Source organism: Parambassis ranga, chromosome 15 (genome assembly GCF_900634625.1).
Source record: "Parambassis ranga chromosome 15, fParRan2.1, whole genome shotgun sequence".
Lineage (NCBI taxonomy): Eukaryota > Metazoa > Chordata > Actinopteri > Ambassidae > Parambassis > Parambassis ranga.
Window position 1 is genome coordinate 5,496,980 of NC_041035.1, and position 22,404 is coordinate 5,519,383.

At 44.7% G+C, this 22,404-nt stretch overlaps 2 protein-coding genes across 3 annotated transcripts; one reads left to right on the top strand and one right to left on the bottom strand.

The window, feature by feature from the left end:
- The first annotated feature begins 4,736 nt into the window (after positions 1-4,736).
- Positions 4,737-7,582, top strand: LOC114447432 (homeodomain-interacting protein kinase 2-like). The gene is made up of 2 exons (XM_028423683.1): positions 4,737-4,751; positions 5,884-7,582. Exon 2 carries the CDS (start codon positions 6,029-6,031, stop codon positions 7,580-7,582), a length of 1,554 nt encoding a protein of 517 aa, XP_028279484.1. The 5' UTR covers positions 4,737-4,751; positions 5,884-6,028.
- Positions 7,583-14,452: 6,870 nt separating this feature from the next.
- Positions 14,453-21,129, bottom strand: napba (N-ethylmaleimide-sensitive factor attachment protein, beta a). Of its 2 annotated transcripts, XM_028423304.1 has the most exons (10): positions 20,905-21,129; positions 19,032-19,111; positions 18,526-18,642; positions 16,960-17,006; positions 16,787-16,864; positions 16,658-16,713; positions 16,316-16,400; positions 15,720-15,824; positions 15,550-15,618; positions 15,016-15,455 (listed from the first exon to the last, which is right to left on the bottom strand). In XM_028423304.1, exons 1-10 carry the CDS (start codon positions 21,000-21,002, stop codon positions 15,303-15,305), a joined length of 888 nt encoding a protein of 295 aa, XP_028279105.1. In that variant the 5' UTR covers positions 21,003-21,129; the 3' UTR covers positions 15,016-15,302. The 2 variants fall into 2 exon arrangements, with proteins under 2 accessions (XP_028279106.1, XP_028279105.1); XM_028423305.1 differs by lacking the exons at positions 16,960-17,006; positions 19,032-19,111; positions 20,905-21,129 and having other exon boundaries at positions 14,453-15,455; positions 18,526-18,633.
- Positions 21,130-22,404: the final 1,275 nt, after the last annotated feature.

Here is a 22,404-nt window from a genome sequence, read left to right on the forward strand (position 1 = left end):
TGGGTGTGCACATCACTGAGGACCTCTCCTGGACTAACAACACTGCATCCCTGACCAAGAAGGCACAGCAGCGCCTCTACTTCCTCCGCAAGCTTAAAAGAGCCAGTAGCTACTACGTCCAATACATGCAGCTACCGGCTGATGCCCAATGTTTGTTTGACGTGTATTTGAATGAATGAAACAGGATTCTATCTTGCCGTAAAATAATATCGGTTTATTAACTCTTGACTCAGATTAAATAAATTAAAGTTTCAACTTCATAACAACAAAATAATACCGTCCACAAAGCAATCTTCATACAGTCAAAAAACTGTTTGCTTCCCCATTCATCAGCACCGGATGCTTTAATTTTCCCCACTTCAATCACCTGTGGAAGCCTGTGGCACTGCCACGGGCGCCACCCCTTTAGCGCCCCCTAATGCCTCTGATGCCTATTTACAATTACTCAAACATGGCTCTTACAGAGCCAGAGCCCCTCCCTCCATCCTGTGCACCTTCTACAGAGGGGCTGTTGAGAGCATCCTGTCCAGCTGCATAACTGTGTGGTACGGAGCCTGCACCGCCACCTGCAGGAAGACGCTTCATCGCATAGTGAGAGCAGCTGAGAGGATCACCGGCGTCCATCTCCCCTCCCTCTAAGACCTCTACAACAGCCGTCTCACCCGAAAGGCCCTCCGCATCACAGGAGATCCCGCCCACCCTTTACACCGCTTCTTCAGTCTGCTGCCATCAGGAAAGAGACTGCGCAGCCTCCGGGCCAGGACCAGCAGACTGAGGGACAGCTTCATCCACCAGGCTGTCAGGAAGCTGAATTCTCTCCCTGCTGTGCCCCACTTTCTCCCCCTTCCCTGACACCACCCCCCACCCCCCTCCCCAAGATAGGAATTCTGTGCACCAGCCACTTTACCCTGTGCATTCTCTTGCACCCTAGTCATGTCATACCAGTCTCAATAAGCTGTTATAAGTTAAACCATTCCTGTTTACATTATGCCAACTGCACTGTCTTGCAACATACATCTTTTGCACTCTTACTGCATTGTGCCTTCATTTTGTGCCTTGTATTTTATGTGTGCCTCATTGTAGGTACATTTTTTTAAACTTTATATTTATCTTAACTTTTTAGTTATATGTTATATGTTGCGGAGTGAAGAGTAACGCAATTTCGATTCTCTGTATGTCCAGCACATATAGCAGATTTGACAATAAAGCTGACTTTGACTTGACTTTGACTTATTGTGTTAGGGCACATTAGGGTGCATCATGCTGTCCACTTTCTCCAGATGTAGGTAATTTGTTCCTGTAAGGCTGCAAGAAAAGAAAGAGAGGGAAAACTGAAGCTTACCCCATTTTTAATGTTGGTTTCCCACCGCAGAGACATGTTCCACAGGTCAAACAGTTTGATGTCGCCATTGTCATAACCTGCACACACACAGCGGTCCTGATCATTGAAGGCATGACCTAAAATAAATATGAAGGGTTAAAGTGTTAAACTTTGAAAAGATTCATGAAAATAGACTTACAGGCACAATGTAGCTTTGTGGGCACATTTTCAATGGTATGGTGATTCATTTGCACAACCTGGTTGCAGTTATCAGTTTATGTACTGTTTCCTGAGGCATATTTTACCCACCAAATGCAACAGTCCAGCAATCCCTCTTGGTTTCTCCTTCCATAGGTTCCATGTTGGCTACAGGTGAGTCCTTCTGTCTAGGATCCCGCACCTTTACTGTCCCTGTAAAACCCAAAAGCAACTTAGATTTTAAACAGTGACTATAGGATCTACTTTTTGTATAATTATACAATTATATAATGTATAATTTGTACATATGATCTGAAACTCTAAATGATCTCACCGTCTCTGCTACCAGTGACTATCTCGGGTGCACCATCGCCAATCCCCAGGCCGCCTACACCTTCAATACTATTCACTATCTCCTTGTGGCCCCTCCCTCCATCCTGTGCACCTTCTACAGAGGGGCTGTTGAGAGCTTCCTGTCCAGCTGCATCACTGTGGGGTACGGAGCCTGCACCGCCACCTGCAGGAAGACGCTTCATCGCATAGTGAGAGCAGCTGAGAGGATCACCCTCTCCCCTCCCTCCAAGACCTCTACGACAGCCGTCTCACCCGAAAGGCCCTCCGCATCACAGGAGACCCCACCCACCCTTCACACCGCTTCTTCAGTCTGCTGCCATCAGGAAAGAGACTGCGCAGCCTCCGGGCCAGGACCAGCAGACTGAGGGACAGCTTCATCCACCAGGCTGTCAGGAAGCTGAACTCTCTCCCTGCTGTGCCCCACTTTCTCCCCCTTCCCTGACACCACCCCCACCCCCCTCCCCAAGATAGGAACTCTGTGTACCAGCCACTTTACCCTGTGCATTCTCTTGCACCCTAGTCATGTCAATGTCAACGTCAGCTTGATTTATATAGCACATTTATAAGGGCGTCGCCCACCAAAGTGCTTAACATTAAAATAAACTCAAACTGATAAAATACATAAAAGAAATAAACTGCAGTAAAATACAATAAAACAAACATACAATCATAAAACATAAAATCCCCGAGAGCTGCCAATACTCAGGCAAAGGCTAGAGGGCAAATTCTGCCTTTGTTTGAAAACTGTTGTGAACGTCTTAAAACTTAAATCCGCTGCCCCTAGAGGTGCCACAAATATACAGCAGTAACTTACAGTGGTATCTGATAGCTGAAATATTTTTTGTATTAAGAGAGTTATACCAAATCTGGTTGTATGTGCCAGTGATGTGCACTATACATTTATGTTGTGATTAAGTGTGAACATTGTGGAAATGACTTAAGTGAAGACTTGTTATCAGAATCAGAATGACTTTATTTATCCCTGAGGGGAAATTCTTTTTGATACAGACAGAAATTAAAGATAAATTGAAGTATGAAATTAAAATGTTTAAATACCTAGATGGCATTTAAATCTCCGAGTTGTATCTAAATAAGAACATATTTACTATATTAAAAACCTTTACATAGTAAAGAGCAGGACATGAATGTAACAGTATGAATGTACAGTGTCTGAGTGACTGTCACAGTTCAGAGTTCAGTAGTTTGATTGAGACAGGCAGGAATGACTTCCTGTGTCTCTCAGTGGTGCATTGTGGGAGTCGGAGTCTGTTGAACGAGCTCCTGTAGCTGGTCAGCACAGTGTGGAGCGGGTGAGAGGGACAGTCCAGTATAGTTTTTACTTTGGACAACATCCTCCTCTGACACACCTCTGTCAGAGAGTCCAGTCCTCTCCCACAACATGGCCGCCTTCCTGATGAGTCTGTTGATGTCCCTCACCCTCAGACTGCTGCCCCAGACAACAGCACACATGATGGCACTGGCCACCACAGACTCATAGAACATCCTCAGCATCCTGGAGATGTTGAAGGACCTCAGCTGCCTCAGAAAGGCCCTTCCTGTAAACAGTGTCCACGTTCTTACTCCAGTCCAGTTTGTGGTCCAAGTATTCCCAGGTATTTGTACTCTACCTATGAGTTGTGACCTACAGATAATTTTAAGATATTTTTTGTTAATAAAAAAAAGAGGAACTAAGAGATAATACTAAAGACGGACACGGCCAACATCTCCTGACTCTACCTGCACAAAACAGGACATCGCACCAGCTGTGAGGCTTGTAACAAACTTGAATAGAACAAAAATGAGTGGATGTGTGGCAGTTCCAGGACAGCAGGTTGCACCTGGTACTAACCCACAACTCCACCTTGGGAATTTCACCCAAGGAATTAAAGTTTAGTGGTTTCCCCCATTTGGTTCTTAAATGAAAGGCACACTAGTTCATTGCACTGAAAGACTACAGAGAGGTTCCAGGTTAAAACAGTTTTATTAATGAGTTATAAAAAAATTGTATAGAGCTCAGCAACTGAAAAGACAAACTAACTAATCAAATGCCCAAAAGATCAAAATCAACCAAAATAAATTCATTTAAAAAAAAGAATAAATCAAACTAAACCATACTAACCGTAGTACAATAATATTTTAATCAAAACAACCAAAACAGAAACCCCAAAGAAGGAAGAAAACCCAAATGAAATAGCACTAACAGCTAGCAGCTAGCAGCTAACAGCTAGCAGCTAACAGTAGCCGGCGCTAGCCCATGCAAAGACGACAAGATGGGGCACGCCCGCAAAGCAGCAGCGGTGTCCACCACAGATACAGGAGTTCATTACTTCTCCGCAACCCCAAACCCGATCGTAAAATAAATTACAGCCATAAACAACAACGTGACCGCGATCAGTCTACCTGCACCGGTGACAGTAGAAGAGGAAGTGAGGCAACCAGGGAGCCGGGCCTGCATGCCAAGGAGACAAGAGAGGGAAGCCAAGCTGCGGTCTCCCTTTTAATAGGCTGCCCTCTAGTGTCCATTTGCCAAAAGGGACCCAAACAAGCCATGACCCTCCTCATCCTGCTATAGATGCTTTGCATTTAATGATGTGTCTGTAACAGTGTGTGTGTAACAGACTGTTGTGCATTTCTGCATGTTTGTTGCACATTAATAAAATGTTTAGTTTAACAAGTAGTTCATTAAACCCACTTCTACACATTTAAACAGGTCCAGGGTTAAATATTGATCAGTTTTGGATAATGTTGATTTTTGAATGTGTGAAAACAACAGCTGCGACATTTGAATGTTGTGAGTCATCAAAGCCCGTGAGAGAGTCACACAGACACACAGAGCTGCAGAGATCCACAGCTCAGTCCAGCTGCAGCCTTCAGAGAGGTAAGAGCACTTTTCTTCAGCTGTAAAACTTGGTGTTTGTGAGGACATTTACTTTGCTGACAGGAGGATCTGTTCATTAGTCACACTGTGTGTAGTTACTGTGGCGGTTTCGGGCACGGGGAAACCGGGGGTCGCCCGGGGCGGCATCACACAGGGGGCGGTTGGAAAAGAATCAGATCGAAGGAGTGAGAGGTCTTACCGTAAGATCATTAAACAACGCGGAAGTTTTGGGGCCAAACTGGACAGACAGCAGAGCTGAGAGACAGAGGACTGTGGTCTGATGCTGGACTGAGAGTTTAAGGCTGCGCGCTGTGTTTTTATAACGTCCATCCATGACGCTGCTCTGACTCCTCGGTTAGCGAACAAGTTAAGTCCATAAATAAGTCCGTCTTTCAGTGACAGGCTGATTAAACTAAAGTAAGAATACTGCTGACTGTCAGCTGGTTTTATGAGTTAAATTAAAAAGTGGGAATGATTATTTTTCATCCATATTTATCATCCATCCTCTCTTCACTCGATGCCCACAGCCTGGACCATCACAGGTCAGGTTTCAAAATCACTAGTTGCCCAAAGTGTTACAACCTTTTATGTTGCTTACAGAAAATTATATGTATGGATAAAATGCAGTCCTATTGTAGTACAGTGAAATATTTTCGTTTTGTCTGAATAAGCAAGGACATATGTTTGATCCAGTAGTGCTCTAGTGCACATGGCTTAAGTTAGTTTAATTTAAAAAAAAATAGACAATAGGGAATTTATTTTTTATACCATTTCTCATCATATTTTCCATTTTGCAACCTGTCATGTTTGTTTTCTGTAATGTTTGTTTCTCTCTCTCTCTCTCTCCTTCATCCTCTCTCCTGTCTCCCTCTTCTTCTCCTCATATTAATGAAACTGAATTGAGTTGAATTGCAGCCTTCCCCCTTATTTAATCAAGTTATTCAATGTAGAAGCGCCACTGGACTGACATGTCAGTGTGTTGCCGTGATGAGCAGATGTAAAAACACTTGTCCTCAGCTCTTCTTCTTTTGTTGCCTGTGTGTGAAATAACCAACTTCTGTATTTTTTCATGGCTGCTGTTATAGTTTTTATGACGTGGTTTTATAGTTTTTCTCTTTATGTTTATTAACAGAGAGTCTTCGATCACTGACAGGACAACACATCAGCAAGACAAATCTACAGTCAACACAGGATTTAACAGAATCTTTGTGGACTAAAAGACACCCTTGGATACCCTTGGACAGCACTATTTTGCATTTCTGCAAGTGCAGAGCAAAATGTCGATGAGAAAACTCTTTCCTGTTGGAGCCACTCTTGGCCCCTCTCACAGAATTGAGGCTTTTCTCGGTGAGGGTGCATTTGGTTGTGTAATCAAATGTTTTAACTCAGAAACCAACATGTCAGAAGCCGTTAAAGTTGCCACAGGGCAAGAAACTGTCCAACAAGCAACGGCTGAAATGAACATACTGAGGAGTCTCAGCCACCTGGATGCAGACAGCTGCCACATCGTCAAGTTCAATGGACATTTCCTTCATAAGAAGGACATCTGCCTAAAATTTGAACTTTTGGACCAGAGTCTGCATGAATACCTGCGTGACCGACACTTCCAGGGTCTTCCACTCCTACAGGTCAGGACAGTTTTACATCAGCTGGCCACAGCTCTGCTCCACCTGCAGTCGGCTGAAGTCATACATGCGGATCTCAAGCCACAAAATATAATGGTTGTGAACCGTCAGGACGACCCCATCCAAGTGAAGATTATTGACTTTGGCTTTGCTCAGCCCACCTCTGAGACCAACTCTGACACCTATGTTCAGAGTCTTCCTTACACGGCACCAGAGGTGCTTCTGGACGCTCCCTTCAACGAGGCCATTGACATGTGGACTCTGGGATTGATAGCCGTAGAACTGGCTGTTGGGCGTCCTCTGTACCCTGCACCTGATCCTTATAATATGCTTAAATATATAATAAGCACTCAGGGTCAGATACCAGATGACGTCCTTGACCGTGGGAGTCTTACCGAGGAGTATTTCCAGCCTCAAGATAACAGCAAACAGCGCTGGGCTCTCAGAAAACCAGAGGAGGTCTTCTTTTCAGAAGATTCTTCTGCCCACAACCGCTACTACTTCCTCCGCAGCCTTGACGACCTTGAGGCTCTGATGACACACCTGTCAGGAAGCCACCCTGATCAGCCTCATTTCGTTGATCTAGTTAAACGGATGTTGCACTTGGATGCCGATCAACGCATCAAACCTATGGAGGCGTTGAACCATCCATTTTTCACTGCCATCCACCCTGAGACCAACCAAGGTGTGGTAGGCGTCAATATGGAGGACCTCCAGGCCAGTGAGCAACCATCCTGCAGCCTGGTAGCAGCATCAGAGATTGTTCCAAACAGTGAACAAACGTCTGCTATCCCTTTGGTTGTGCTGTTAAACAATGACAAAGATGATATCTCCATGGAGGTGTCAAACCAGCCAGACCAACCATTCATTGCTCCTGCAGAGTCTTTGAGCTCTGAACCAGACACCAGCCACGACACTACAACCATCAGCATCAGCAACCAGCAGACCAGGGAGCAACTGTCCTGCAGAAATGAAGCAACACTAGAGATTGTTCCAAGCAGTGACCTAGAGTCAGTCATCTCCTTGACTCTAGGTCTCCATAGCAATACCAGAGAAGAAGCTGTTCTGGAGCAAAGCAACAAACATGTCTCCATAGAAATAGCAGAACACAGTGATGCTTCGGATGAAGATCAGGTTGAGAATGGTGGATGCTTTTGGCACATCATAAGAAAAGGAATAGATGCCTTCCACTACTACTTCTGCTGACCAGCAACAACAAAACCCATGTAGATAAGTTCTAATTTTATTTTATTTTTATTTTTTTTTTTTATTTTATAATAAGAATAGGAATAAGAATAAGAATGACTCCAGACGACGTTGCTCCTCCCCGCTCTGCCAGAGGGCGGACTCCAGACGACGTCGCTCCTTCCCGCTCTGGTGGGGTTCCACCCCCGGCTTCCTGTCCTGACCTTAGTGGTCCACCGCTCCCGAGCCTCTGTTCCGGTCCTGGTGGGCCTCCTCTCCTGAGTCCTCGTCCTGGCCGTAGTGGTCCACTGCTCCCGAGGCTCCGCTCCGGTCCTGGTGGGCCTCCCCTTCTAAGTCCTCGTCCTGACCACGGCGGTCCACCGTCCCCGAGCTCCAGCTCCGGTCCTGTTGGGCCTCATCTTCTGAGGGCTCTCTCAGACCCTCTTGGCCCCGACGCCGGTGGTTCTTCGCCTCTGGTCTCCAGTCCCGACGCCGGTGGTCCTCCCTCAGTTCTGGTTTCCTGTCCGAACCCCGGAGGGTCCTCGGCTCTGGGTTCCAGCCCGGACCCCGGTGGGTCCTCTGCTCCAGCGCCAATCCCCTGCTCCAGCGCCGGTTTCCAGTCCGGACCCCGGTGGGTCCTCCTCCTCCTCTCTACCGACCTTCTGCCTGGAGCCCGGTGGGTCCTTCTCCTCGTCTCTGCCGATCCTCCGCCCGGACCCTGGAGGGTCCGCATCTTTGTCCTCGCTGGTCTTCTGCCCAGACCCCTGAGGGTCCGCTGCCTCGTCCTCGCTGGTCTTCTGCCCGGACCCCGGAGGGTCCTCGGTTCCGGTTTCCTGTCCGGACCCCGGAGGGTCCTCGGCTCTGGGTTCAGTTAAGTCCATAAATAAGTCCGTCTTTCAGTGACAGGCTGATTAAACTAAAGTAAGAATACTGCTACTCTTAAAAAATAGACAAAAATAGACAATGGGGAATTTATTTCTTATACCATTTCTCATAATATTTTCCATTTTGCAGGCAGCCCGGACCCCGGTGGGTCCTCTGCTCCAGCGCCAGTCTCCAGCCCGAACCCTAGAGGGTCCCCTGCTCCAACGCCGGTTTCCAGCCCGGACCCTGGTGGGTCCTCCTCCTCGTCTCTACGGACCTTCTGCCCGGACCCCGGTGGGTCCTCCTCCTCGTCTCTGCCGATCCTCCGCCCGGACCCTGGAGGGTCCGCATCTTTGTCCTCGTTGGTCTTCTGCCCAGACCCCGGAGGGTCCGCTGCCTCGTCCTCGCTGGTCTTCTGCCCGGACCCCGGAGGGTCCTCGGCTCTGGGTTCCAGCCCGGACCCCGGTGGGTCCTCTGCTCCAGCGCCGGTCTCCAGCCTGGACCCTGGAGGGTCCTCTGCTCCAGCGCCGGTCTCCAGCCCGGACCCTGGAGGGTCCCCTGCTCCAGCGCCGGTCTCCAGCCCGGACCCTGGAGGGTCCCCTGCTCCAGCGCCGGTTTCCAGCCCGGACCCCGGTGGGTCCTCCTCATCTCTGCCGATCCTCTGCCCGGACCCTGGAAGGTCCGCTACGCCATCTCTGGCGGTCTTCTGCCCGGACCCCGGAGGGTCCGCATCTTCGTCCTCGCTGGTTTTCTGCCCGGACCCCGGAGGGTCCGCATCTTTGTCCTCGCTGGTTTTCTGCCCAGACCCGGAGGGTCCGCTGTCTCGTCCTCACTGGACTTCTGCCCGGACCCCGGAGGTTCCGCGTCTCCATTCCTGGTGGTCTTCCGACCGGACCCTGGAGGGCCTGTGACTCTGCCTCCATTGGCCTTTTGCCCTTCTCCCTGCCTCTGTTGGGCATCTGTCAGGACCCAGAAGGTCCCAGACCCCTGACTCTTTTGGCCCCCTGGCCAGTTTGACTCTGCTTTGGCCCCCTGGCCAGTTTGACTCTGTGGCCTCTGGCCATTTCTGAACCTCGTCGTCCTCCTGAACTTTTGCCCGTTGGGTCTCCCTTGTTTAAACTCTGGTTGCTGTTATTTTGTTTTGTCCCTCCTCCGGTCCTCCCCCCCACCCTCCCAGCTTGGTTTGGACTCTTCTGCTTCGTCTGGAAGCCGTCCCTTGAGGGGGGGGTGCTGTCATGAGCCGGTGTTCTGATCATCATCATCATTGTTTTGTAGTCATTTTGCTTTTGCCCGTCATTTTTAGATTGATTCCTTCCTCTTATTTTATTATTATTTAGCATCTTCTCTCTTCTCGTCTCCTCTTGTCTTCCCTGCTGTTCCTCCTCCCTCCTGTTCCCTCTGCTCCTCAGTCCTTCCCTCTCTCCTCCTCTAGCCTCCTCCCTGATTATCAGCTCCTCCCTGATTGTGTTCACCTGTGTCTCACCCTCCTTATTTAAGCCTTGTGTTTTCCTTTGTCTTTGTTGGATCGTTGTGTTTGTCGTCCCTGTGTGCTGTACGCCGTTGTTCCTCCATGCTCCTCTGGTTACCCTTCATCTCCTGGTTAGTTTTGAGTTAATTTTCCCTGGTGTTTACTTTGTACTTTATGAACTCTAGTTTGCCTTTTGGACTTGGCTTCAGTTTTTTAGGAGCTCACCTTTTGTTCACCTGCTCTCCTCATCTGTATTTAGTTGTTTTGCTAGAATAAATCTCCCTTTTGTTCCACTTTGATTTTGTCTGCGTTTGGGTCCTTAAACACTCCACATGACAGTTTCTTTTTTATTGTTTTATTGAACATACATTTTTATTGGCTATTTGATGGTTTAGATTTCAAAATGATTCAATTTTTGACATTTGGTGCAATTAATATTCAGTTGAACTGAAGGGGGGGGTCAAAACTAAGCTCAAATCATGAGGAGATATTTAAAATAATCATCTGTTTGCTGCTTTCAGTAGGTGTACACATGCACAAATTTGACTTGGAATTCCAAAACGTACACAATTTACTTGTTTTGTTTAGTTGACAGAGAGTATTTTCCCAAAGTTCAACCAAGTGTGGTATATAATACCGTAATATATAAAAACAAAATTCACTTGATCATCCACCAGACTCAGTCAACAGCACATTCTAAAATGTTTCCAAGGTTTTTAAGAGGAAACATGTGGAATAAAAATAACTAGAATGTACAGTTCTTAGAGAAACTGCAGTGTGATCACTGAAACCCTTTCACAGCTTGCTTGGACATGAGCTATGGCTACCAAAACATATTTGTCACATGTTAGCATGTGTGTTGCTTTAAGCCCGTGTCAGCACACAGGTCTGATGAAAGTTAAACAATGGGTCCAAAAATCAGGGTTTAACGTCAGAGACTCAGAGAATTTGACACCAGGGCCTCACGCAAAGTACAAAAACATGCAGCTATAAAGCACAAGTGCCTTCTTCAGTCCTGCTACTGTTCTGGTGTGGAGGAGCACTCACATGCTTTGATGTGTCACAATAGAACACCACACAGGTGTTATTATACTGCACACAGAGGCCTGGTATCCAGGAGCTATACCTTCAACAGGAGCAGTCTTGGGATCAGATACGCTCTTCATACGTAGCGGAGGACCATCTGGGGTGATCAAATAAATATTTTACTTTAAAATATAGAATGTTTTATTGCTGCCTTCACTGGTAATGCCAGCATGACCATAAATCTGTACATTACATATTTTAAATATCCAAAAGGCCATTGACAACAGGGTAAGCTATGCAGACTGCCATCCATACTCAACTCGGCTCTGACTCCCACACTTGGAGAGTGGCTCCAACAGATCCCAGGAACAACATCAGAGCTCTCAGTCCAGAAGAGTGCAGTGCTTGGAACAGCTAAGATACAGTGAAGATCCCTCAAACTTCCAGGACTCTGGGAGAGGACCCGAGATTGAGGAACACACACATACCACCCAAGGGTGCAAAGGGAAATTTTCTTATACCAGCGGTCCTAGTTAATCAAACGTCTGTGAAATCAGCCTGTCCAGTAGGAAGCAACACTGGCTTCCTACTGGACAGGCAAGGCCTCATACAAGCGTGCCATTTCAATATCAGGTTCACTGACTAGGCCCAGAACCCTCAGAATCAACCTGACCAGCAGCTCCGGACAAAGCACACCTCCATTGTCCTTGTAATTAGTTCTAACACATCTAATTGCTACTGTAATGTTGCAGGGTTATTGCATTGAGCAGAATATTCATTGATGCAGTTTTTATTTGTAACATGATGTCGTCTGAGAAAATATCTCAGATTTTCACTGAAATTTCATTTCAGTGAAAATGAAACTTGATCAACTTATGTTGTTGCTGTTGTTGCTCTGCAGCAGAAGAGTAAATTCAAAGGAACTATATGTTTTGAAAGAAATCTGTTGATCTCCTTGTTTACTGGAAAAATAAACATTGTACAATGAGTACATAACATGGCCTGTTCCTGTTTATAACAAGCACTGTTATAAGTCTTACACAAATGTATACATTTTTTATTACAGTACACATCTTTTCCATGTACATCAAACTTCAGTACATCAACAATCAGTTTATGGTTGGCATCTTCGGAATCCACATATGTGAGTGTAATGTAGACAACAACACGATGTGCCCTGGAAAGATGATAATTCTCCTTAATAATAATAATAATAATAATTATCCTTTGACATCTTTTCAGATCTCAAAACGCATCATGACATTCGTGTTGGGTAGGTAATGAGCAGAAGGGATATGCAATAGGCCTGTGTCCATAGCGACTCTCAGGTCTGATTGGGCAAACACCTGCATCTGACACTCTTGGCAGGGGGTTGAATGTGTTTTATCATCCACTGCCCCTATACAATGTGGAAAGTGCCACTTATCTGCAAAGTCTTTGGCGATGGTCTTCCACTGAGATTCAGTTTTTGGTGTCAGTGAACCACAAGTGAGACAGAAAAATAGGGATCAATGCTGGAAAATATGAATTTCAGACTCTTCAGTGGGGTGTCATTTTTGACACTTTTTTTGACAATGTGCTGCAATATTATTGATTTCCATTGCAAGGGATATCTGAATAGGTTAAAATAATTATATAATATAATAATAATATCATTAAAATTGACAAGGTGTAGTTAATTTATATTTTCAGTACAGATATCTTTGAAATGTACCCAGAAGCAGCTATGGACAGGTCTGTGTGTCATGAGGCAGGCTGTGGGCATCAAGTGAACAGAGAAACAGACATTCAGCATTTTTACTGTGTCAGTATTCCTGCTGTAGATTCATGTTATGATTCATGTTAATCAGACATTAATGGATGGACTTGTGTTAGCAGACAGAGGCTAACTAGTTAGCTAACTGAGCCAGAGCACCTGCATCATGACTGAGGCTCATTATAGAAACACAGCTGGCAGCGTGACACCACCTCCATGCAGAGTCTGACCTCACATCAGTCCAGCACTGTATTTATAGAATGTAAAGCTGCTTGTCACTGGAGCTGAAAAGTTAACAAATAACAGTAGTAACATAAAGACTACAAAGAGTAGTCATTATTATTTGTTTATTATTGCATCGTTTCCTGAACACAGGAGCGCTGCTTCGCTAAATGACATCAGTGTGGTCTGGGTATGTCTGAAGCGGGCTGCCGCTGCTGCGAGCGGGTGTGCCTACAGTTATAAAACAATTTATTAGACTAAAACATTGAAATACATCAATGTTCATATGCTCAAACCGGACGGGGTAGCCTAACACCGACAAGGCAGATTTCCGTTTTTAGCTGATATGCGATGTTTGTAGTCGAGCTGTGATAGACAGAAATTCAGGATGCAAACATTTTTCCGTTGTCTATTTTAATGAAACGCTGCCACGCTGCAGATGTCTTTGACATGATAGAGGAGGACTGACAATTTTCAGACAAAGAGAGTTGAAAACTGGAGTAGAGACACAGAGAAACACAGAGGTCAGAAGTGACGATCACACTAAGGCACCACAATCCTGACCACAAGAGCCGTACATTCACTTAACACTGAGTGAGGCAGTCCCATCAGTGGACATTTTGCATCAATCAGTTTGCTTTAGAGTCTCCTCAGAGCTTAACTGTCCTCATATAAGGTTCTAAAACATGTTCAATTGGGCTTCACAAATGGCCAAGCATGGCAGACTGTTAACCAATGACGGGTAAACTCCCCCTGTAAGCTTGGGACGACCTAAGTGTTAGAGCCATTTATTCATGTTCTTTATTTACGTTTTCTATATTGATAGAATGAAGTCTAGTTAGTAATCGGCAAAGTGACGTCAAATTAGGATCAGCTGTCCATCACCAGGTGAGGGGGGTGGAACAGAAGCTTTTGTTTGCTCTGGGAAAAACATTTTGAAGGATGGGGCATCGACACGGTCTTTGACCTCACGTAAATATAATTTGTTTTTGTTTGTGGATTCAAATTGAAGTCAAAATAAAACAATGGATTGAGCCAAGCTTCAGTTTGTAATTTTTGGAACGTGTGTGTGAGTCCTGGAAGCGGAGCCCTGTTTTGATGGTGAGATTTTTAAAGAACATCATCGCCATAACACTAAGGCAGGTGCAGCCACGAGTGCTCAAAGCCAAACGCTGCTGTGAGCAGGCACAGTGAGTGTGTCTGTGGCACTGTGATGCTGTGTCTCGTGTTTTCGTACTACGTGCTGGATCATGTGACAGAGCTCCGTGTTTAAATCATATTATGCATAATATAATTTAAACACGGAGCTCTGTCCCAATGACTGTATACACAGTCCAGAGGAAGGTGTTGCACATCTTTAGCATAACACCCAAAAATCCACTTGAATGCAGGAAAACACATCGACCTAATCCAGATGTTCCTGGGGTAGACCTTCAGCTGTCTTTGCTTCACAGAATATAACCAACAATGTCCAGTAGGCCGCCCCTATCAATGGGTTTTGGCCCCACAAACCGCCAGAATGCATGACACAACAACAGTGTCAATACAACAACTCTGGAGTGATGATGTTTTTATTTCAACTCTGAGGTACATATTTACTGATTTGCACACAAATGATACAAGGCTACATGTATGTTCTTCACACATTAGCACGACACGGAGAACACTTACATCAACATGACAGGAGACATGCACAAACAAGGCAGTGACCTGGAGCTAGCACTGGTGGCTAACTGCGCCCCACCAACCGTTGGCCTGAGCACAAAGAACCAACCGACCACAATAGGTGACATCACTGACTTGATGGGGCATAAGGGTGAGGAGAGGACAAAGGGGGGCGGGGGGGTCAGAGGAGGAAGAACAGATCAGGACAGGAGAGGAGAGTAGAGGGGCTAATACCTAAAATTTTAAGACGAACCGTAACACTGAGCACCATAATAAACAATAAATATTTTTATATATAATTTCATAAATAACATTATTTTAACCCTTTCCAGTTACATATATCCATAAATCTCATGTAAGTTTCACACATTCCCATCAAACTGTATAATTTACCTTACTGCAGTGGACACTCACTCGCTCTCACACACACACACTCTCTTTTCATTCCATTCCTTTTTTCTTCAATTCTGTCCGGTGTTACGAGAGCAATACTGTAGGACCGGGGTCGGGGGGAGGGGGACAGGGGGTCGTCTAAAGGTCATTTAAAGGTAATGCAGTGGGGGTCACATGCAGACTGATATGTACAACTGTAAACTCTCTCAGTCCCACCCTCCCACACCCCTTTCACCTCTTATTCTAAACTCCTCTTCAAACACATCATTCCCCACCTTCCCGTCGATTAATTAACCGTTTCCCCCTGGACCCATCTCCCTCCCTCTCTCCCCTCTTTGTAAGTTTCTTTATTTCAGATCCCCGGCGTCTCCCTGGATGGTCTTTTTGATGCGGAGCAACATCGTGGTCAGCCACTGGTCCAGACGAGACACAGAGTCGAACTCCTTCACGGCCTCCGTGAACGCTTCACTGTTCTGCTCCTCGTGGGCTTCTAGGAGTTTCTGTTGCAACAATATATAATAATGTAATGACTAATCCTGACATAATGACTGAAACACAGCATCCTTAGATTAGAGGAAGAAACAGGATGCGTACCTTTAGCAGCTTGAGCTCTCTTGAGTCTGAGAAAGCTGGGAACATCTCCTCGTACTTCTCTATGGCCAGCTGAAATACACACGTTAATATTTCAGGCACAGCAAAGCTAAATAAAATACAACTGCAGTATTTAAAAACCGCAGCTGTACAACAATCTGGTGATGACTGACCTTAGCATTTAGTTCATCCACTATGAAGTGACACAGCGAAGCCTTGAAGAAATACTCTTTAGCATTATACTTCAACAGCGGGTTGTCCATGGTGCTCATAGCAACCTAAACAGAGACAGAAGTGACTGCATGTGATCACGGTGTCTCTTTAATCTCTTTCTTGTTATTTCATAAATCCACAGAAGTACTTTCTATTTATTATGTAACAATTTGATGATCGATAAAAATGAATATACAGCACAATCTGAGATAAACGTATTAGCAATAAATTGATTTGTAAACTAAATATAAAAATATTTGCCTGCCCTGCCTTAGAACTATTTCCTTCATTTCTGATAACATGTAAGTAAATGTTACAAACCATCAATAACAACAACCCATCAATAAATAAAAGAAAATAATCTGTAATAAAAATCATTATTTTATGCAGCAGTTGAGAATGTGCTTGTGTTGCAGCAACATTAACACATTGCGAAGTCGTGTGTGTGTGTGTGTGTCCCTGCATGTGTGTGTGTGTGCGTGTGTGTGTGTGTGTGTGTCCCTGTATGTGTGTGTGTGTCCCTGCATGTGTGTCCCTGCATGTGTTCAGCTGTTACCTGTTCGTAGATTTCAATTGCTTTCTGGTACTGCTCCAGCTGAGCACTGTAGTGTCCGACCTTCAGGAGACATTTGTTGGCTGAGCTGCAACATAAACACACAAACCCATGATGAACTACTACTGTCTGTGTGTGTGTTGCACTATTATTCACCTCTACTAAAATTAGCCTTTTTTTTGTTTAACTGAGCTGAGCTTTAATTCTGATTCTGCCTGCGTGTGTGAGTAAGCAAAAATCACCAACCACTAGCACTTTTAGTATTAATGGCCTTTGAGTGCACCGTCACTGTTTTGTGAAAATGAGAGTTAACAATAAATAGATTGTTAAAATAGATCCACTCACCTGTTAGATTCTTCTCCCTTGTAGTAGTCTGCTGCCTGCTCGTAGTGAGCAATGGCCTGAAAACACACACACATCCAGATGAGGACATTCTGATAAAAACTCGGATGAAAACTATTTTTCAGACATTACCTTCTCAATGTCCACCAGCTCAGACTCGTAGATCTCTGCTATAGTGATGTGATGTTTGGCTGCGATGGTAAAGCGACCCTGTAATCAACACACGCAGGTGCATATTATTTAAAGATAAGACTGACAGATGACCGTCATGGAGAGAGATTTCCACAGCCAGGCAGGGGGCTTACCATGTCAGTGTAGATGTCGATAGCCTGATTTAAACAGTTGATGGCCTCTGGAAGGAGACAGATAAGGAGTGACGTTATAAATACAAGGAAACTTGGAAAGAAAATGAGTCTTCCGAAGCCCTCTGAGATTCAAGTTAACACTCTTCAATTTCATTTTCCTCCCTCTGTGACGGCTAACCTGCTAACCCACAGCACCATATTATTACTCTCATCACATCGAAGCCGGAGGGCTGCTGCTGCAACACAACCCAGATATCAATTTTCCTCGAGCAACCCAGGGACCCATTTTATTTTTTTATCTTCCAATAATACCACAATGTGCAGAGGCTTCTCCTGTCACCAGATTCTGTGCTTTACACGTATATCATATATAAAGAAGGAAACAGAGGACGCATGCAGTGCCTGTGAGGCCACACAGTGGTCAAAACTCCTAAAGCGGTGTGTTGTTGCTGTTTGTTACTACATTCAAGAAAGAATTAGGAAGCAACACACCTAATCCAGACGAGCCATGTGACATTAAAATCACAGAAGTATGTTGAACACGTGGCATATACATGTAGAGTCCAACCATTCATCCATCCATCCATCCACTTACTATAGGGTCATGGGGGGTTGGCCCAAATCTGACTCACTTCAGCGCACTTATCTGGCCCCTTTATGGTGGGGAATGATAGCACTCGAGTGGTCCACATCCATTTGCCACATCTGAGCAACAAGTGGGCCAAACCATAGCTACAGCTCCACCAACATGAACCAAATAAACCACAACTGGCCCAGATCTGTGCCACTGTAGACTCACAGGCAGAGGGCCCAGTGCTTACTGCACCACATCTTAGCCAGAAGAGGCAGACATTACATTTTCAAGTCAGATTTGCCATTGTACATGTGGGCCACTAGAGGCTCACATCCACTTAATCAATGCCAGATGAAGGCTATCTATGGGCAAGATGCTGGGTATTACCTGGACAGTTTGCCATTTTATCTCACTGAACTGTCCCCCCACCCATAAAGACATTATAACATTATATACACATTAATTCCACCCCGTGTCTTAACCACTGCCTCTCTCTCTCTCTCTCCTGTCCTTCACTAAGAACTAGCAAATGAAAGCACAGAATCCTCAACAGAGAGTTTTTACATTTGAACTTTAAGACATAAGAAACAAAGGACAGCACAGCTGACGCTTATGTTTGTACAGCAGCAAACATTTACATGATGTCCTCGTATCAATGAGGATAATTTATGTTGTAACTGGTGATTAAAAATTGAAGAGGCGGACTGATGGATCAGGGGGCGATGACAGGGAGGTGAATATTTCATCAGCCTCCTCACCTTTTCTGGCTGCCTGCTCTTGCTTTCATGTGCAAAATACAGAAACCAGGAGAAGGAGGGGACACATAACTCTCCCTGAATCCTTAACACACTCTGATTCTACATCCTGATTGTCAACAGCAGCTTGGTACTATACTGACTCACCCAGCCCATCCTGGTCTGTGAAGTCATGATACAATAACCGGATCAATTATCTGTGTATCCTCCTTCTGCTGTATGTGTGGCAGCACTCACCCTGTGGGTCAGCCTTCTTGTAGGCGTTGCCGGCGTCAACGAAGCTGGTGGCAGAGTCCAGTTTGTTCTGAAGCTGCATGTGGAGCCGAGCAGCCTGACAGAAAGCATTCCCCGCAGCTACACACACACACACAAATGGAAAAACATTTACACTGATCCTGGTTTTTAAACAAACATTTATCATTTTTGAAACCTGTCCACTCGGCAGGATGGTTCAGACACTGCAGTAACATCAAGACACACATCTAAACAGCTAAATCCTGCACAGCCTGAGCTATTATTGGCACATCTGCCCTATCTGGAACACGCTGCTTTCTGAAGACATGGATATCTCAATCATTTATCCCGGATATGTTATTGTACATGGATAAAAAGAAGCTTTTAAATAAACATGTGGGTGTGTGTGGGGGAGTTTATTTTAAAGTGTGTGTTGTCACATGTACACACAAGAGAGAGAGAGAGAGAGAGTGTGTGTGTGTGTGTGTGTGTGTGTGTGTGTCACCCACCACTCCAGTTCTTGGCCATCTTGAACATGTTTGCGGCTCTGGCATACATTTCACAGGCGTCCTCCACCTTATGGTTCCCCCTATAAAACACACACACACGCACCTTTAGCCTCGTGGGTCTGTGATGCATTTTTTAAAACGTAAAAAGAATTCTGTAACTGCAGCTGAAGGACGTCACTGTAGAGGGCAGCTGGGGATGTGAACACCCTGCAGGAATTCTCTCTAAATTCTAATATCCATGTTTTCTCTTGTATGAGGCACAAATCTGATGAAGAAACACTGATCAACAATGATCTGATTTTACCTGCACGTGAACAAACACTTGAAGAGTGCGTTAAAACTCAAATCTTATTCAGATCCAAATCGAAATATATAAAGTATATATTGATAATAAAGAATCTGCAAGCTTCAAGCTGTCATTTTTGTCCCCCCATAATACTCTGCCTATCTAAATGATGTCTCATAAATGACACGTCACCACTCTTTGGGCATTTAAAACCAGCATTCTGCTGAGTGAGAACAACTGTGCATGAAGCAGCAAGAGCTGTGAAAGTACAATTTTTACATCCACAGTTTATCCCTGAAGCTCACCGGTGTGTGGATAAACAGATCATTAACTTTCTCCAGCCTCTGACCACGACTGGAATAACTTCATTTCTATAACTGAGTGCTGAAGTTCATTAAATAAACATGCTGATGGGAAACGCAGACATGTGACCCAGTTCTCAGATATTAGGACACTGTCTGATCAGAGGGGATACGACCATGTTAATCATCTATCGTCATCATCTTTTCCTCCTATTGCAATACAAAACCATGAAGGACATATACAAGGAAAGATTTCCATCTGAACAAGCGATGAGTGTTTTTAACTGATTAGCTGTCTGTGATCATGGTTGACCACAGTGCTTATTGCCCTTTTCAATAATTTCTAGTAAATAAAATCATTTATCATCAAACATAGAATCAAAGAGTCAAATATCCAGTGATTGATCAATTCTTAAGGCGCTGATTCTGACAAATTTCTGTTTTTTGACCACAGGTTTATAATGAAATATAAAGACAAAGTTCAGTAATGGATGCTTGGTTATACATCACTCTAAGAGTCAATTTACCAATGAGCCCTCGAGCAGGCGATCAATACTCTTGCAGTCTTACTATTGATTATCTATCTATCTATCTATCTATCTATCTATCTATCTATCTATCTATCTATCTATCTATCTATCTATCTATCTATCTATCTATCTATCTATCTCATGTGTTTCAGTTTTACTTGTAAACATCCGCCCCTTCCACGCACATAAGGGCCACTAGCCCACTCCCATCCACACGCACATGATAAAATCATCCCCCGCATCACCACCGACAGTTTCCTCGCACATCGTCCTGACTGCTCTCCCCGGCTCTCCGTGTCTTTGTCTCGGCCTCACGCTCCCACCGACCCCGCAGCAGCAGCAGCAGCAGCACGATGCGTTACATTTACATTTCTGTTGCGTGACAAGGCCACAACACGCAGGCCACATAACCTGCGATGCATGTTTCCCACCGTCTGACGCGCTATATAAGAAGCCTCGGATAAGTGTTTGAAGAGGACACAATGTCACAGTGAAAGTTATCAGCTGCTCTCCCGCAGGCACGGAGAGGAGAATTAATAGAGACAGGCCTATTATGATGGGAAAATACAAAACGGGATTTGTTCAGGCTGATGTCAGGATTATTTCTAAGACGGGCGCGATATCGGCGTAATATTACAGAAACACATCAGAACGACATGAGAGCGATGCGTCCGTGAAGACGGGCCCTTCATGCAGGAATCCCTCCCCCATATCAAAATAGAGACCCTGGTAAACAGAATGAGAGCGTCCTTTACCCGAACATCCCTCCGAGGAAGGATCCGGACGCTTTGACCTTTTTGTCGGCTTCAGCCATCAGCTGCATGGCCTCCTTCTCTTTGCCGGAGTTGTCCATGGCGAACCGGGTCTGCCGCTGGCGGAGAGACGAGAGGAAAACAGGCCGATGTTCCGCAGTGTACGGAGAGGAGGAGAGGAGAGCAGAGGAGCGGAGGGAGACGTCTCTGCTGGTGCTGATGCTGAGAGGATGCGGCTCTTCTTCGACGGAGAGGGAGGAAAAAAAAAAAACACGTTACGACACTTTGGCACCATCTGCTGGATATAGGAGGTAATGCCCTGACTGGAAGCAATGCTTCAACGCAGTTTCACGCAGTTACATCCAAAGTTTTTATTGCTTACCTTCGGTTGACATGCTTGATTTTTGTATCAATATATTCGTAATGTGTGATATTTGATTACTGCGCATGTCCAAGAAGGAAGCAGTAACAAATCTCCGAACAGTGAAAGTATTGTTGTTGTTTATTTATTTTTTGCTTGAGTTCATTTCTTCTGTTTAATTCAGGTTATTTGCCTGAGACGGATATTTTGCATTATTTAATTTGGGCCACTAGAGGGCAGCAGATTCTAGCTGAAAACACAATGCTGTCAAGATTTTGAATTGAACACTTGCATATGTGCACATGATTTGATAAACTTAATTCTAATAGTTTGTCTTAGTTGCTCAGCTGCTATGTTCTATGGGGCCTTAGTGCTTTGTTTGTATTCTGCCCTTTGGTTTTGTTTCCTGCTAGAAAAATAAATCAAGGTGACTTCTTGAATGCCATATAGCCTATAATGATATTATAACAGAGCAAGTAAGTTATGCATATCAAGTATGTGAGCCATTTAGCTGCCATATTAACTTTGATCAGTCAACCTTTATCAGTCAAGACAGAAGTACTGCTACAATAATTAGCTAATGTAAGCAAGATAATCAGGAGTGAGCAAGAATATCAGTTTGTTTGGATGGTTGGAATCCACTCGAACTCAGGCCTTTATATAAAAAATGTGTGTAAAGACTTAGTCATCAAGAAATTAGTATTATAGTGTTACATTGGACATATAATAAATGAAAACTGAAATACTGACTATCACAGATTGACAGGAGGAATTGACAAAATGTGTAATAAATAAAGTTTGTCTGGCCTTTCTAAAGCAAATGTGTCTCAGTGATGGTACAAATAAAGCTGCACAACTGAAGAAAATTATAAAAAAAATATACAGTCAAATGACACACATCACTCCAAATCACATTGTAAAAGTGCTTCTGACAGATAACTAACAAGAAGAAATGAACTCAGCGAAAACATTCATACAAATGTCCGTTATGTTTAATGTTCTGTGTATTCAGTTTGCAAATCTTCTGTATATCTACAAGCACAGAGTTTATTCCACTGACAGACTGTCTCTCAGCTTGAAAAGCCTCCTCCATCTTCCTCCCCCACACTCAGCACACTCTGTGAAAGCCCACGTTGCCCCGC